The sequence below is a fragment of the Phocoena phocoena genome, chromosome 9 (genome assembly GCF_963924675.1).
Source record: "Phocoena phocoena chromosome 9, mPhoPho1.1, whole genome shotgun sequence".
NCBI classification, from domain to species: Eukaryota; Metazoa; Chordata; class Mammalia; order Artiodactyla; family Phocoenidae; genus Phocoena; species Phocoena phocoena.
This window is the reverse complement of record NC_089227.1, coordinates 27,765,671-27,781,544: the sequence shown is the minus strand read 5'-3', so window position 1 is coordinate 27,781,544 and position 15,874 is coordinate 27,765,671. Positions and strand designations below refer to the sequence as shown.

General features: G+C 37.7%; 1 protein-coding gene across 1 annotated transcript in view; it reads left to right on the top strand.

Annotated features, from left to right (window-relative positions):
* Positions 1 to 15,874, top strand: part of SEMA3D (semaphorin 3D) — a 132,917-nt gene that overhangs the window by 112,464 nt on the left and 4,579 nt on the right. Inside the window, exons 14-16 of the mRNA XM_065883698.1 lie at positions 1,301 to 1,458; positions 4,278 to 4,342; positions 13,144 to 13,283. Coding sequence (XP_065739770.1) covers positions 1,301 to 1,458; positions 4,278 to 4,342; positions 13,144 to 13,283 — 363 coding nt within the window. The remainder of the gene's footprint in view (positions 1 to 1,300; positions 1,459 to 4,277; positions 4,343 to 13,143; positions 13,284 to 15,874) is intronic.

The following is a 15,874-nucleotide window of genomic DNA, read 5'->3' as shown; positions in this document are numbered from 1 at the left end:
AGTGAGAGTGAAAGAAGATCCAAAGACAACTCCCAGATTCGTGCTGGGCGCGACTGGGATGGTGTCTCTTGGTCAGGGTAGGGTAGGAAGACTAGATTTAGGGGAATCAGTGTGTGCGTGTTTATGTTGTTTTCAAAATAACTCTGAGCCTTTGTACAGGAAGAAGAGTAAAGATGAGAATCGCAAAGAGGGAAACCCAATGTTCAAGGCTAAGGAAGGAATCATCAAAGGAAACAGAACTCTAGGCAGAAATAAGGAGGGAGAACAGGAGAAAGGGAAGAGACAGAACTCTAGGCAGAAATAAGGAGGGAGAACAGGAGAAAGGGAAGAGACTTTCAAGGAGGCTTTAGTCTTACTGGTATCAAACGCTAGAGAATTATATAGTAAAATACTAAACAAAGTCCACATTTAGCCTCCAGGAGTTCTTAAGTGGGTGGTAGGGGTGTAAGACAGATTTCTATAGGTGGAGTTCGTGTATGTTATTTGCGCCAATATCTATTTCTCAGATTTTTTTCCCCCTCCATTTAAAGTTTGGCATGTCCACTAGACTTGAACGTAAGTTACTTGAAGGCACAGACTATGGCTTATTCACTTGTTATCATCCCTCCCTCTGCCTCTACCACATACCCTCAAGTGAATACATGTAGGGAGCAGTGCATTATTTTCAGGACTTATTTTCAAAATGTGATTCTATTTGCTGAGTTTGTCAGTATCCTGCAGGCTTTCACGTGTGATACAGCATCCCACAAACCTCCTTAATACTTTCTTCACAGTGACAGCAAATACTTTCTCTCTCACTTATCACTCAACTTCCTTCAGGGATCCGTAATTCATTAACAAATGAAATGGTTAGTTAAGATCACAGGAAAGTTTTTCAGAAACCTCTTTTCAGTCAACTCTTATATAAGAAGCCATGGCAGGAGAAGACCCATCAGTGTTGCCTATAGCATCTGTGCTTGATATAATCTACCAGAGTGTATTTTCAATTACTAAGAAAGAATCCGACATCTTAATTCCTCAGTCTAGCAGCTGGTTTTTGACCTTCTTAAATTACTGCCAAGGTTACTCTAGCTCTCTAGAATGCCGTCCAATTCTGTGTCATCATCTTCAAACCACCATCCAACCAGGGACAGAAGACCGACTTATCTTACTCTCCCTTATGTTTCTGTGCAAGTGTTTATAACGGGCAGGGCACCCGAGGAGACAGATTTAGGTCTGTGATGTGGTATTCAAGAAAGGGAAGTTCTTAAGACTCGTCTGAAAGATGCCTTCTAATGCATTTGTTTTGCCTGATTTGCAGCAACAGTTGTACATTGGTTCCCGAGATGGACTGGCTCAGCTCTCCTTGCACAGATGTGACACTTATGGGAAAGCTTGTGCAGACTGTTGTCTTGCCAGAGACCCCTACTGTGCCTGGGATGGAAATGCATGCTCTCGCTATGCACCCACTTCGAAAAGGTGAGAGGCACATCAAATTAAGATGAAGCCTTGCTTTTCACACAATGAATATCTTACACGAATACCTTCTCTTGTAGTTTAAAGAGAAAACATATAGAGAACATGGTCTGTGGTAGGAATATCACAATCTAAATGTTTTAGAGTTTTTCATACAGCTAAATTTTGAAGGAGGGTAAAACAGAATGTTCTGAAATCCGGAAATGTGGAAGTCTTACCAAACCAGTTTTGTTTGATGCACAAGAAGCCAAACGTGGAGATGCCAAGATGTGTAGCAGGGAGCGGGTTTATTCACGAAGCAGTCAAGCAGGGAGATGGGAAAAACAAGTCTCAAATTCGCCTCCCCAAAGGCGAAGGACTGAGGATACTTATGGGAGAAAGCTGAGGTGTGGGGAGCCTGGGGAAGGTTAATTGGAGATGAGAAAAAGGTGAGGTAATCATCGTTCTTCGCAGATGAAACTAAGCTACAAGCTTCTTCCTGGGAATGCCTGCTCTGAGCTGTGGATTTTTTGGCCTCTGATGTCAAAAGGTCACTGGACACTCCCACATGCCCAGGGGGAGGGTGAGTGGTCCTAACCAGTCTAAACCGGCTAGAGCTCAAACTGAACACAGCTGACTCCAAGTTCCTAAACAACTTGGGCAAACATCCTGTTTAGGTTACCTTAGGCTTGGAGGACACGCAGGTTTTTATAGCAACAATTAAAGCAAGCTTGACTAATGAAGGCAGGTTACAGGTTTCATGGATTTAACTGACCATAACCCTTGGTTTCAGAGCTTGAAAAAATTCTGATAAATTGTTTATATCCTTTTTCTTCATCTTTGTCTAAAAGCATGAAAAGTTTGCTTTCTTTACTACTCTACCCTTTGTATATTCTTCCCTTATTTATAAATATGTACATACTCGTAGTTACTGTTTTACAAATAATGTATAAATGTTTTTGTAACAGTGTAGATTATATACAGCCCACAGCATATCCCAGTGATTCTGTATAATTTTGCTTTTACTCCAACTTGACCAATTTCTGCCACCCAGATATGCTTAAATATCCGACTACATCCTGCTGTTTGTAGTTTCTTGCTTTATGTGCTCTTAAAAATAATGCTATTCTGGGCCAACAGTACCCAGCTAGGAATTTATTTTACACACACGGGCAAAAAAGTACCACAAATTATATGTTTGATTGTCATTTCAGCACAGTTTTCAATAGCAAAATTATTGGAAACACCCTGAATGCTCATTAATACGACTGATGGTGGCTGAGTATATTAAAATATCATTATTTTAAAGTGTGGTTTATAGTAACACTATTTTCTAAAGTATTGCCCAAAGTATATTTTATTCTACGTAAAATGTCAGCAAATTGTATGTGGTATTTTTTTTTCATCTTTAGGTCTTAACAAAATAAGGTAACAGGTGAGCATATGTTAGTCCCGCTAGTACATATGCACTTTTAGTTTTTGGAATGTTTACTGATTTGTCAAATTGCAAATTCTAGTGGTCACAGATTGAATGTATAGTACAAAAACAGATACTATTATTCCAAGACCTTTTTATATTCCCTGAAATCTCTGAATTAAATGTAAGTGGGGAGATACCATTATTTCAAGTTTAAAGTAAAAAGTCACAAGATTTTTGTTATAGTTTTTGACAAAGAATATACTCACCCTAGTTAGTCTTTGGGGAGTGCTTTTCTTTTCAAGAACCTAAAAAACAAGAATGCTCATTTAGTTGGTAATGAACCTTCAGTTTGATGAATTGAGCCTGTTCCTTAAGAAGCCAAGATTTAAAAACATTCTTGACCTTAGGTACCTTATACCATCATAATTTTTTTCTTCTTGTATTTCTCAAGACTGTATCTCTGATCTTGCAGACAAGCCACTGTGATGTTCTCCCTTACCTAACAATGTCCGTGTGAGCCACAAAATGTGTATGATAAATGAATCTCCCACAGGGCTGTCATCTGGTGAGCATGCCCCTTAAGGAACACCCTACATATCACAGAATGTTTACTGTGACATCTAGGATCTCCGATGTGGCAACATAAAATAACCAAAGCAAATGAAACTGTACTCCGAGTGTAAGACGTATTTAACTTAGATGTGGCAGATCTTTACTTTTTTTATGCAGTAGTTACTATTTTCTCTTAAGGAAAATATGTGACAATAATGTACAAGGCCATTATTTTATTATTATCATTATCACTACTCTCAGAGAAACAATGTGAACTATGTGTCAGTAGATAGAAATAACATCTAGCCATTAGGCCATATCAAACTTGTACTTTCTGTTTCAAACGATATTTATCTCGTTGTTTAATCACGTCAGTATAATAATGAATCTTCATATGATAAGGCATTTTGTATTTGTGTGTACTTTCTTACCCACTAACTAAAGCTCTTTTATATCTTATTACTTTTCCGTTGGCTGACTGAAAAAAAGAAGATACAAATAGTTACCCCCATAGGAAATATATAATAACTGGATTGTATTTATATTCAGCCTGTTCTGTTGAATAATTTGTCAAAAGCCAGAGAAAAAGAAACCTGGGGTAGTTAAATGAAATTCAGATCATCTTATTACCAAAACAGGATTTATTTTGAAATAAAATTCAGATCATCTTATTACCAAAACAGGATTTATTCTGTTAGGACTCTACCACTAGTATTATTTGAATTAATGTTAGAGTGATTGGAATATTGACCTGCATTTAAGTTGAGCAGTAAAGCATAATTCTGCTTCTGCTACTGTTATGAGTGTTAGATGGAGACTTTGTATATCTCAGATATCATGCTTGAAGTTCTATTTAATCCCTTTTGCATAGGCGAGCTAGACGCCAAGATGTGAAGTATGGGGACCCAATCACCCAGTGCTGGGACATAGAAGACAGTAAGTATAGGTTTAATATGCTTTCCTCCCACTGAAAATTTTAAGCCTGGTCTTTGTGTGTCTTTTTTATTATACGAGTTAAAACACCTACTCATTTTGTGTAATGCTTGCATTCTGGAAAAGCAATAGGAGGTTTTATAAATCAACCCCCTGTTCTCGTGCCTAAGTGGTAATTCTTTGTTATATTTGCTTCATACGGCTTTTAAAATTCCTATACCTTTTTTTTTTTTTAATGCCTTATCCATCCTTGTAAAGTTTGAAACTGCTATTAGAGATAAAGCAGAATATAGTCCAAAACATATGGACATTTAGAGTAAACTCAAAGAGACCCTCCTAGAAAAGTTTGATAAAAGTGTTGGACTTACTAGAAAGAAATTTTAGGTAGCCTGTGCATTATTTGTATTCACTTATTAATTTGTGTATCCATTCAATCAGTAAATATTTATTAAGTGACTTCCATGTGCATGTAATCGTCCCGGATCTACTTTGAGAGAAAAAGCTCCTTAGAGAACTTACAATTCTTTGGGGAAATGTCATAAGGCACAATTAGTGATGTGGGAGTTTAGCCAAAAACAGAGGTCACCAGAGGCTGTACTGTTCAGAGAAAATGTCATAGAATGGAAGATCTTGAAAGTCTGAGTGTGAGAAGGGCAGAGTGGAGAACTGAGAGGAAGTCCGTTGAGTGACTCTGATAACAGAGAAAATAATCTGTAGAAGTATATATTCCAGAGCTTTAGTTACTTTCCACTCCCAAGCTCTGCCTTCAGATAGAAAATATATGCACGCACGCGCACACACACACACACACACACACACACACACACACCTGGAAGAAGAAATGAACTGCCTTTCCATCATCATATTGTTAGTAACCACCTACCACTGAATAAACCACCCGGATTTCATAGTCTATAACTGCTGGTCTGGCAGAGTTCTCTTTTTTAAAACCAAAACAATTATTTCTAATTTATAATAAGCTCTAGTCCAGAACAGTACGTCTGTCTTCCTGTTCTAACGTGCAGGTGACCCGCTGTGAGGTACGGTGTGTTATTTAGCAGTCACTGCTGTGTGCTGTGCAGTTTTTCACACGTGCACATGAGATTAGGAGGGACTATTTTAGGTACTGAGGATATGCGAATGAACATAAAAGAAAACAATCTGTGCATTCATGGATCTTACATTTAAACGTGTGTCAGGGGAGGGAGCAGGCAACAAACATAAAAGCAAGTAAAATATATGCTATGTCATATAATGATAAATGTTATAAGGACTTATAAAACACCACTGCTTACTAAGGCACTCACAATGATTGTGTCCACCTCATCACAGCCCATTCTTGTTATAGCCCGTTGCACATCTCCTTTTCATCATCACCACTCTAACCCAATACATTTTTTGTCAAGATCACCAGCAGTTTCCTCCTTGCCAAATCCAATGGCCACTTTTCCGTTCCCATTTTTACTCACTCTCTAGCTCCCTCCTCCGTGGAACACTTTCTTCACTAGGCTCCATGCGGTGATGTGCTGGAGCCAGCTCTTATGGCCCCATGAGAGCTGACTGTGCATTACGGAGGAATTTTGTGAGCTGAGTTTTAAACCACCGGTAGCTTGAATCAGCCGTGGTAGGAGTGTTTACACCAGGAAAATCGGCAAGCACTACAAATAAGGGCTTTTTGTTTTCGGAGATGGTCTCCCCAGCACCCCTCTGCTTCATGGCACCACAGGGAAAACTTGTGGTTTTTCTCTTACCTTACAGGTTTCTCATTCTGAGTGTTCTTAACTTTCCTTTTCATCCTGCCATCTAAACATCCAATCTCTGTATATTCACTCCTTAACGCCATCCATTTCAATACTATCAGAGGCAATTTTTTTTAAGTTTTTTTTTTTAATTGAAGTACAATGTTGATTTACGATGTTGTGTTACTTTCTGGTGTACAGCAAAGTGATTCAGTTATACATACATATTTATTCTTTTTCATATTCTTTTCCATTATGGTTTATTACAGGATATTGAATATAGTTCCCTGTGCTATACAATAGGACCTTGCTGTTTATCCATTCTATATATCATCATTTGCATCTGCTAATCCCACTCTCAATCCATCCCTTTGCCGTCCCCTTCCCCCTCCCCCTTAGCAACCCCAAGTCTGTTCTCTGTGTCTGTTTCCGTTTCATAGATAAGTTCATTTCTGTCGTATTTTAAATTCTACATATAAGTGATATCATACGGTACTTGTCTTTCTCTTTCTGACTTACTTTGCTTAGTATGATAATCTCTAGGTCCATCCATGTAGCTGCCAATGGCATTATTTCATACCTTTTTATGGCTGAGTACTATTCCATTATATATATACACCACATCTTCTTTATCCATTCATCTGTCGATGGACATTTAGGTTGCTTCCATGTCTTGGCTATTGTAAATAGTGCTGCTGTGAACATTGGGGTGCGTGTATCTTTTCAAATTATAGTTTTGTCCAGATATATGCCCAGGAGTGGGACCATAGGATCATGTGCCAACTCTATTTTTAGCTTTTTGAGGAACCTCCATTCTGTTCTCCACAGAGGCTGTACCAATTTACATTCCCACCAACAGTGCAGGAGGGTGCCCTTTTTCTACAGCCTCTCCCGCATTTGTTATTTGTAGACTTTTTTTTTTTTTTTTGCGGTACTCGGGCCTTTCACTGTTGTGGCCTCTCCCGTTGCGGAACAACAGGCTCCGGACGCACAGGCTCAGCGGCCATGGCTCATGGGCCCAGCCGCTCCGCGGCATGTGGGATCTTCCCAGACGGGGACACGAACCCGTGTTCCCTGCATCAGCAGGTGGACTCTCAACCACTGCCACCAGGGAAGCCCTGTAGACTTTTTAATAATAGCCATCATGACGGCTGTTAGGTGGTACCTCATTGTAGTTTCAATTTGAATTTCTCTACAATTAGCAATGTTGAGCATCTTTTCATGTGCCTTTTGGCCATCTGTACGTCTTCTTTGGAGAAATGTCTATTTAGATCTTCTGCACATTTTTTGGTTGGGTTTTTTTTTTGGATTGTTTGTTTTTGTTATTGAGTTGTATGGGCTGTTTGTATATTTTGGAAATTAAGCCCTTATTGGTCGCATCATTTACAAATATCTTCTCCCAGTCCGTAGGTTGTCTTTTTGTTTTGTTTATAAGTTTGTAAGTTTGATTAGGTCCCATTTGTTTATTTTTGCTTTTATTTCTATTGGCTTGGTAGACTGACCTAAGAAAATATTGGTACAATTTATATCAGAGAAATATTTTGCCTACATTCTCTTCTAGGAGTGTTATGGTTTCATGTCTTATACTTAAGTCTTTAAGCCATTTTGAGCTTATTTTTGTGTATAGTGTGAGGGTGTGTTCTAACTTCACTTGCTTTACAAGTGGCTGTCCAACATTCCCAACAACACTTGCTGAAGAGACTGTCTTTTCTCCAGTGTATATTCTTGCCTCCTTTGTAAAAGATTAATTGACCATACGTGTGTGGGTTTATTTCTAGGCTCTCTATTCTGTTCCATTGATCCATATGTCTGCTTTTATGACAATACTATGCTGTTTTGATTACTGTAGCTTTGCAGTATTGTCTGAAGGTTGGGAGGGTTATGCCTCCTGCTTTGTTCTTTTTCCTCAGGATTGCTTTGGCAATTCTGGGTCTTTTAAGGTTCCATATAAATATTAGGATTATTGGTTCTAGTTCTGTGAAAAATGTCAGGGGTAATTTAAAAGGGATCTCAATAAATCTGTAGATTGCTTTGTGTAATATGGCCATTTTAACAATAGTAATTCTTCCAATCCAAGAGCATGGAATGTTTTTCCATTTTTTTAAATCGTCTTCAGTTTCCTTTATAAGTGTTTTATAGTTCTCAGTGTATATGTCTTTCACCTCCTCGGTCAGGTTTATTCCTAAGTATTTTATTTTTTTTTGATGAGATTTTAAAAGGGATTTTTTTTTTCTTTCTTTTTTTTTTCACTTTCTCTTTCTGATGCAACCAATTTCTGTATGTTGATCTTGTATACTGCTACCTGGCTGAATTTGTTTATCAATTCTGGTAGTTTTTGTGTGAAGTCTTTAGGGTTTTCTATATGTAGTATCATGTCATCTGCATACAATGACAATTTTACCTCTTCTCTTCCAACTTGGATAACTTTTCTTTCTTTTTCTTGTCTGCTTGCTGTGGCTAGGACTTCCAGTGCTATGTTGAACAGGAGTGGTGAGAGTGGACATCCTTGTCTGGTCTGGATTTCAGCAGGAAGGCTTTCAGCTTTTCACTGTTGAGTGTTATGTTGGCTGTTGGTTTGTCATAAATAGCTTTTGTTATGTTGAGGTATGTTCCCTCTAAACTCACCTTGATAAGAGTTTTTATCATGAATAGATGTTGAATTTTATCAAATGCTTTTTCTGCATCTTTTGAGATGTGGCTTTGTTGATCATGTGGTTTTTGTCTTTCTTTTGTTGATTTGGTGTATCACATTGATTTGCATATGTTGAACCATCCTTGTGACCCTGGGATGAATCCAATTTGGTAATGGTGTATGATCTTTTTTACATGTTGTTGGATTTGCTTTGCTAATATTTTGTTGGGAAGTTTTGCATCTATATTCATCAAAGATACTGGCCTGTAATTTTCTTTTTCGGTAGTGTCTTTGTCTCGTTTTGGTGTCAGGGTAATGGTGGCTTCATAGAATGACTTGTGGGAGTGTTCCCTCCTCCTCAATCTTTTGGAAGAGTTTGAGAAGGAATGGTATAGTTTCTTCTCTTATTGTTTGGTAGAATTCCCCAGTGAAGCCTTCTGGTTCTGGACTTCTGTTTGCAGGGAGTTATATTATTTCAGATTCTATTTCACTTGTAGTGATCAGTCTGTTCAAATTGCCTGTTTCCTTTTGATTCAGTTTTGGTAGGCTGTATGTTTCTAGAAACATGCCCATTTCTTCTGGGTTGTCCAGTATGTTGGCATACAATTGTTCATAGTATTCTCTATCAGAGGCAATTTGACTCCCAGATTGATTGTCCAGTTCTGAAATCTCGCCTGTGTGCAAGACTTGTATGCTCGGTGCCTGCTCAAGAACCCCTCTCATATGCCTAATAAGAATCTCAAATTATACCTGGGAAAGAATTCTTGTCATTTTCTCTCAAACTTACTTGTTCTGCAGACTTCCCCATATTAATAAATAGCACCACCACTCACCCAACTGCTTTGTCAAAAAGCAGCTAGGAGTCATCTTTTCATGCTTCTCTTTCTTTTACATCTTATCACCAGCCTCTCAGTGCAGACCTTTGGCTCAGTGGTCACAACTGCCACTTCTCATCACCTCCACAGATGCCATCCTAACCAGACCCACCAGAACTCTTCAGTAGCTGCTAAACTGGTCTCCCTGCTTCCATGCTTGCCTCCCTTCAGTCTAGATCCCACTCAGTAGCCAGAGTAACCTCTTTCTAAACTTCAGTCACGGGGCTTCCCTGGTGGCGCAGTGCTTAAGAATCTGTCTGCCAATGTAGGGGACACGGGTTTGATCCCTGGTCCAGGAAGATCCCACATGCCACGGAGCAACTGAGCCCGTGCACCACAACTACTGAGCCTGCGCTCTTGAGCCTGCGTGCCACAACTACTGAAGCCCGCGTGCCTAGAGCCAGTGCTCTGCAACAAGAGAAGCCACCGCAATGAGAAGTCCTCGCACCGCAGCTAAGAGTAGCCCCTGCTCCCCACAACTAGAGAAAGCCCGCACGCAGCAATGAAGACCCAACGCAGCCAAAAGAAAACCACACTTTAATCAGATCTTGTCACTCCCTTACTCAGAATCTTTCACTAGCATCTTAGAGCAATTAGGAAACACTCCACAGCCTTTACCATGGCCTGCGAGATTCTACCTGACCTGCTTCCTAACACCTTGTCTGACCCTCGCATCACTGTGGCACAGCTTGCTCACAGGCTTTCTCTTTTTCAAAAGCACCAGTCTGGTTCCTGCCTCAGCCCTGTTTGCATTTGTTTCCTCTGTACCTGAAGAACTCTTCACTTCAGGTGTGCACGTGGCTCCATCTTCACATCATTTAATCCTGGGATTGAAATGTTAATTTCTCAGAGACACCCTTCCTGACTAACCTACCTGAAATACCCTTCTTTCCTTCTAACCCTAATTATTCCCTAATCTGCTTTATTTTTGCTTGTAATGCGTAACACAGCCAGATACTATATTCTTTATTTATTCATTCACTTGATTATTTTGTCTCTATCACTGGAATATAAAGGTGGTGAATTTGCCTGTCACAGTCATCAGTATATTTCCTGCACTGAAAGCAATGCCAGTATGGTAGGCATGAAAGAATCTTTGCATAATGCATAGGTAAAAGGAAGGATACCCAGATGGAGAGCACTTGAGCTGTGCCTTAAGGAAACAATCAAATTTTACTAAGTAGATGAAGTAACAATTATTAAAATCAGGAAGAATTCACATAGGTTTTGTTAAGTTTGTGATGATCCCTCTGTTATTGTCTGGAGTTCACTCTATAGGTGCTAAGGAGCTGTTTCATATTACTAAGAAAAGTTGTTTTTAAAAATAAAAGCAGTTTATACCTGTTTGGTGACTGATTGGAATAGGAGAAGCCAGAGACAGAGAATCAATTGTGAGAATTAAAGTAGAGATTATGAGGGTATTTACAAACTAAGCGTTTTCGATCTTAGGGGAGAGAAAGGGTCACATTTGAACACTTGTTTCTGGTAAAGAAGAAAGGAGATGACTTGCTTATAACCCACCATAAATATGTGTTGCATTGAGTCGGTCAAGTCTTGAATAACTGGCAAATAGCTGTTTTATTTCTTCCTTCCTTCCTTTGTTCATTCATTGTTATATACTGTGATACTGCATGATTATTAGTGATATAAAATCAGTAATTCATGTAGATGAACTGTGTTTAACAATGTTAAACACATATAATCTTGCTGCAGTGACTTCAGTGAAATGTCATATGTGTATTCTAAAGAAATATTCCAGATATTTCTCTATGAAAAAAAATTTTTGCCTGCAATCTGGAAGATTAAAATATTATCTTTAAAATTATTTTATACTTAATGAGAAGATATTCTGCTATTTAAAAACATTATTGTATACAACTTTTGCACTTTTAAAAATGGATAGTAACAGACATTATATATAGTATGTATGTATATGTGTATATGTATACATACATACATATAGGTTTAAATTTAAAACTAGAAAATTTTAAACTCAGAGATAAAACAAACATTATTGGAAGAAACAATAAATTAATTTCCAGTCAAACTGATGCAGGGATGAACTTTGTTTCAAAAGGTCACTGTTTCTACTGATTTGAAAATGGATTTCTTATAATCAGCTCACTATTTCACTTTTCCAGTTGATTTCACTAATTTATCTTTCGCTGAATTGACCAATTCTTTGGTTGAATCCGTCTAACTGAGTTTCTCCCAAGCCCTTGCCCCATCACCTAAACAATCAGCCTGCATCCTCCCTGCTTTGTTCATGAACTCCCTTTGCTCAGGAAAATGGTTATCTGTTACTATGAAGTGATGCGTGTCTTTCTCTTCCGTGATCGGCACTGGTGATCTTCCTGCGCATTAGGAAGTTATTAGCTGTGAAAATCGTGGCTATAATCTGTTAAATTGCCAGAAGAGAGTGGATAGATTACAGATTTCAAGTGGAATCCGCACAGTTTGAAGGTTAGGTAAGGTTAATTCATAATGGGGTCAGCATGTTTGACTTAATCACTGCTGGTAAGACACAAATAAGTTCAAAAGAAGTTTCTTGAAAAGAAGCCTAACTGTTGGATGCATGTGCATTCATGCCATGTGCTGATAATTCTGCGTGCGTAGGTGTAGGATTCACTTAGGCCCCTTAAGCCTCACTCTGGTTTATGCCTAAAATGCTAAGTAGGCCCACCTGTAGAACTGAGACATGTGAATATACGATGAAAAAGTGCATGTTTGGGCCAGGCTGAGAAGCTGTCATTTTTTATTTGATCAAATCTGAGCTGCAGATCTTAGATCACACATGGGACACAGCCTTTGGCTACTCTGGAAGGAATGTATTTCAGATGGTGCAGTTGATTTACGAGAATAAGGTGTCTGAGACACTGATCCTTTAGCCTCCCATTAACTATCTTATAGCAAATGCATGTTGGGCTATAATATCCCTCTTTGAATAAAAGAGAACATTTTTTGGTAGATAATACAGAGAAGGTCCTGATTCTGAGTATTAGAGCATCTAACTTATTAGCATCATCATAGAGTTTCATTAAGTATAGAGCACTGCACTGACTTTTCTGAGATCAAAATGTCATATGGTCATAACATATGGTTACATGTTATACGGTCAGCTCTGTGGACCAAATGATAATAGAATTTCTCTTTAGAGGTAAGATAAATTGCTCTTCAGAAATATCTGCAGAATTAGTTATATTTTATATAAATTAAAAGGCATTAAAGCATTAAAAGATGTTGAAGTTCATTCAGTTCAGCTCAGAGAGGCTCAGTGTTTAAAGTTAGATCTTGTGAATTCTTATTTAAAAAAAGAAATTGCAGAAAGTTAATATATTGATGAAAGAGTAAAAATTGCAGTGCAGGGATAGAGTTTTAAAAATCAATCTATTAGACAGTATTCTACTCTCAGGTTACAACATTATAACATGAATTTCCTTTCTCTTTAATAATGTGTATGAATCTTTCCTCCCTGGCATCTGTTCTAAATCAGTCTATTTTCCCATTGCTTTTAAAATCGTGTCAGGGTTAATCTCCTATTCCATGTTTGCTTTCCAGGCATTAGTCATGAAGCTGCTGATGAAAAGGTGATTTTTGGCATTGAATTTAATTCAACCTTTCTGGAATGTATACCTAAATCCCAACAAGCATCTATTAAGTGGTATATCCAGCGGTCAGGAGATGAATATCGAGAGGAGGTAAGTTATAGTCATCAAAGAATGCTCACCTTGAGGGAAACAGTGTAAAACTTAAATCAAGTTTAGGTTGTGAGAGGAGATGTTCAACTTTTAGTGCCAAGTGGAGCTCTTATCACTACATAACAAGGAAAATAAAATTTTATACTCTCTAGCACCCAAGGTAACAATGCCTTTGAGATATGAATAGGCCAATTTAATGCAAATGTGTTAATAAATACATTTAAAAGCAAATTGAATTAAAAAAATACAGGATTCTTCTTCTACTTTTTATTTTTCATTGATGGTATATATTTTAGAATAATTCCCTGATCAAGAACAAGACCTTCCCCCCACAAAAGCACAATGACTAAATTCTCTCTCTCATTGTGTTCAGTTTAGATCATAAAACATGTCAAGTTTGTACAGAAATGGAAATATCTATCTTATCATATCATAGGAGCAAGTTGGATAAGTATCTGGACATCTGTACCTTTCCACTCTAGTGTATTAAAATTAAATCAACAGAGGGAAAAGTAATATGGGTGCTCTACTCATCTTTTGACTTTTTTCTGTTTGTTTTTTTCTAACACATACATGTGATTAAAACGTATCAGAAAGATTTTGTGAGATATGTAGGTTATATATGTTACTGAATTTAATGAGATGAGTTTGGGTAGTCTGAGAAATCCTGTATTATTCAAATGTCATGTAACAAAGGTTAAATGACAGAATTTTTATATTTCTATTCTAATGCCTATGAGAAACCAGTGATACTCAATCTAGATTTCTAAAAGCCCCAATATTAAACTAAGGACACTGTAATGGTAATGGAGTGAACACAGGGTCAGAATTAGATGCGTTGAGTAATGATTCTTTGGTTAATATTACTGAGGACTGTGGGCTGGAATTTTCTAAGGTAAATAAAATCAATGCAAAAGTTACTGTCAAAATTAAATGAGAAAACATATACAAGAATGTGTATTTCAAAGCAGAGGATTACTCACAAGTGTAAAGTATGCATATAAAATTGCAGGCACTCTCTACTGGGAGGACGTGTGAAATACGAAAGAGCACTGATGATGTGTTCACCCTGACTGCTGAGGGTTCGTAAGCAGGTGGAGACTTCTGTAGCACTCAGTTTCTCTGCCATATAAGCAGGCGGACCAGATGTTCTCTAAAATATCAGCCTCCTTGTGAAGTCTACAAACACTTAATCGGTCAAACATTACTGTGTAATAGTGGTTCTCAACCTCAGGTAGTTTTGCTCCCAAGGTATTCACATTTAGCAATACCTGGAGACGTTTTTGGTTGTCACGACTGGGTGGATGGAGGATGCTACTGGCATCTAGTGGGTCGAGGTCAAGGATGATGCTACCATCCTGCAATGCACAATACCTCACAATAGATAACCATCCATCTCACCCAAATGTCAGTTGTGCTAAGGTTGAGAAACCTTGGAGTCAAAGAACCAAATTTTATCATAAGTGATTAATGTAAAGATATGTTCCACTGTTACATTAAGAAATTATCATTCTCTTCGTCGGAGAATAATTTCTCTATCAAAATATTGACCCTTCACATACTTAATACTAAGGGAATAACTTCCTTCTTTATTTCAGATTTCTCTGGTAAAACTTGATTCTTCATTGTTCCTAATATCCATAAGTTCTAAGAACATGGCATATCCATATTTATACTAAATATTTATTTTAAGAGTCTCACTGTTTACCCATACATATTGAAGTTTTACCTGACATAGAGGTGATTTAATTTCAAGATATAAAGCATTTATTATTTATCCATGAAATATTGCAAGGACATTATCTGAATTTTTGTAACATGCATATTTTCTTTTCGATATATTGCAGTATTTTACTTTTGAATATCCCAAATGACTATTTTTAATTTTATAGTTAATAAAGTTTGATAATTTCATTTAAATATAATTTTTTAATGATTTTTTTTTTTCTCCATGACAAATTTAATCTGACTTTTAAAAAATGTGGAACTCTGCTTGGGGTACTCTCCCAGTTATAGAGATGTACGTTTGCCTGTGCATGTTTGCACTCACATCTTTCATGTTTCCTGAAAATGCTATACATTACTTTAATGTATGTTTTAAGTATATCAGACAGTCATGGTGGTAGCATGCTCCATAAATTTCAATGGAGCAGAAATAGTGTATTTATTGATTTATACTTTAAAATATTTTAGCTGTAATGTTTCAACTGGTATTTTCATCTACCTTTGTAAATAGTTATACATTGTCCAGGAATATGCAGTACCGCTTCCTGAACTGAGGAAAGGGGCAAAATCCAGACTAGATTTGAAGCATTTTTCCCAGCAGGATACCCTCTGCTCTTTACCAAGAAGGTCACAGTTTGAAATCTTTCCTCCACTCAAAAAAAGAAAAAAAAAAAAAAAAAAAAAGCCTGAGGGAAGGCCCAGGATCTCCTGTGGCACAGAGGCTGTCACCAGGTTATTCTCTGCCAGGAGGAGAACATTTCCTTACTGAGTTGTTTCACAGTTGGGTGCTGTTGGGGAGGTCATGAGTCAGTTATTCACTGACTTTCTTATAAAGCTGTTCTTGAAATTGATGATGTTTGTGCTGT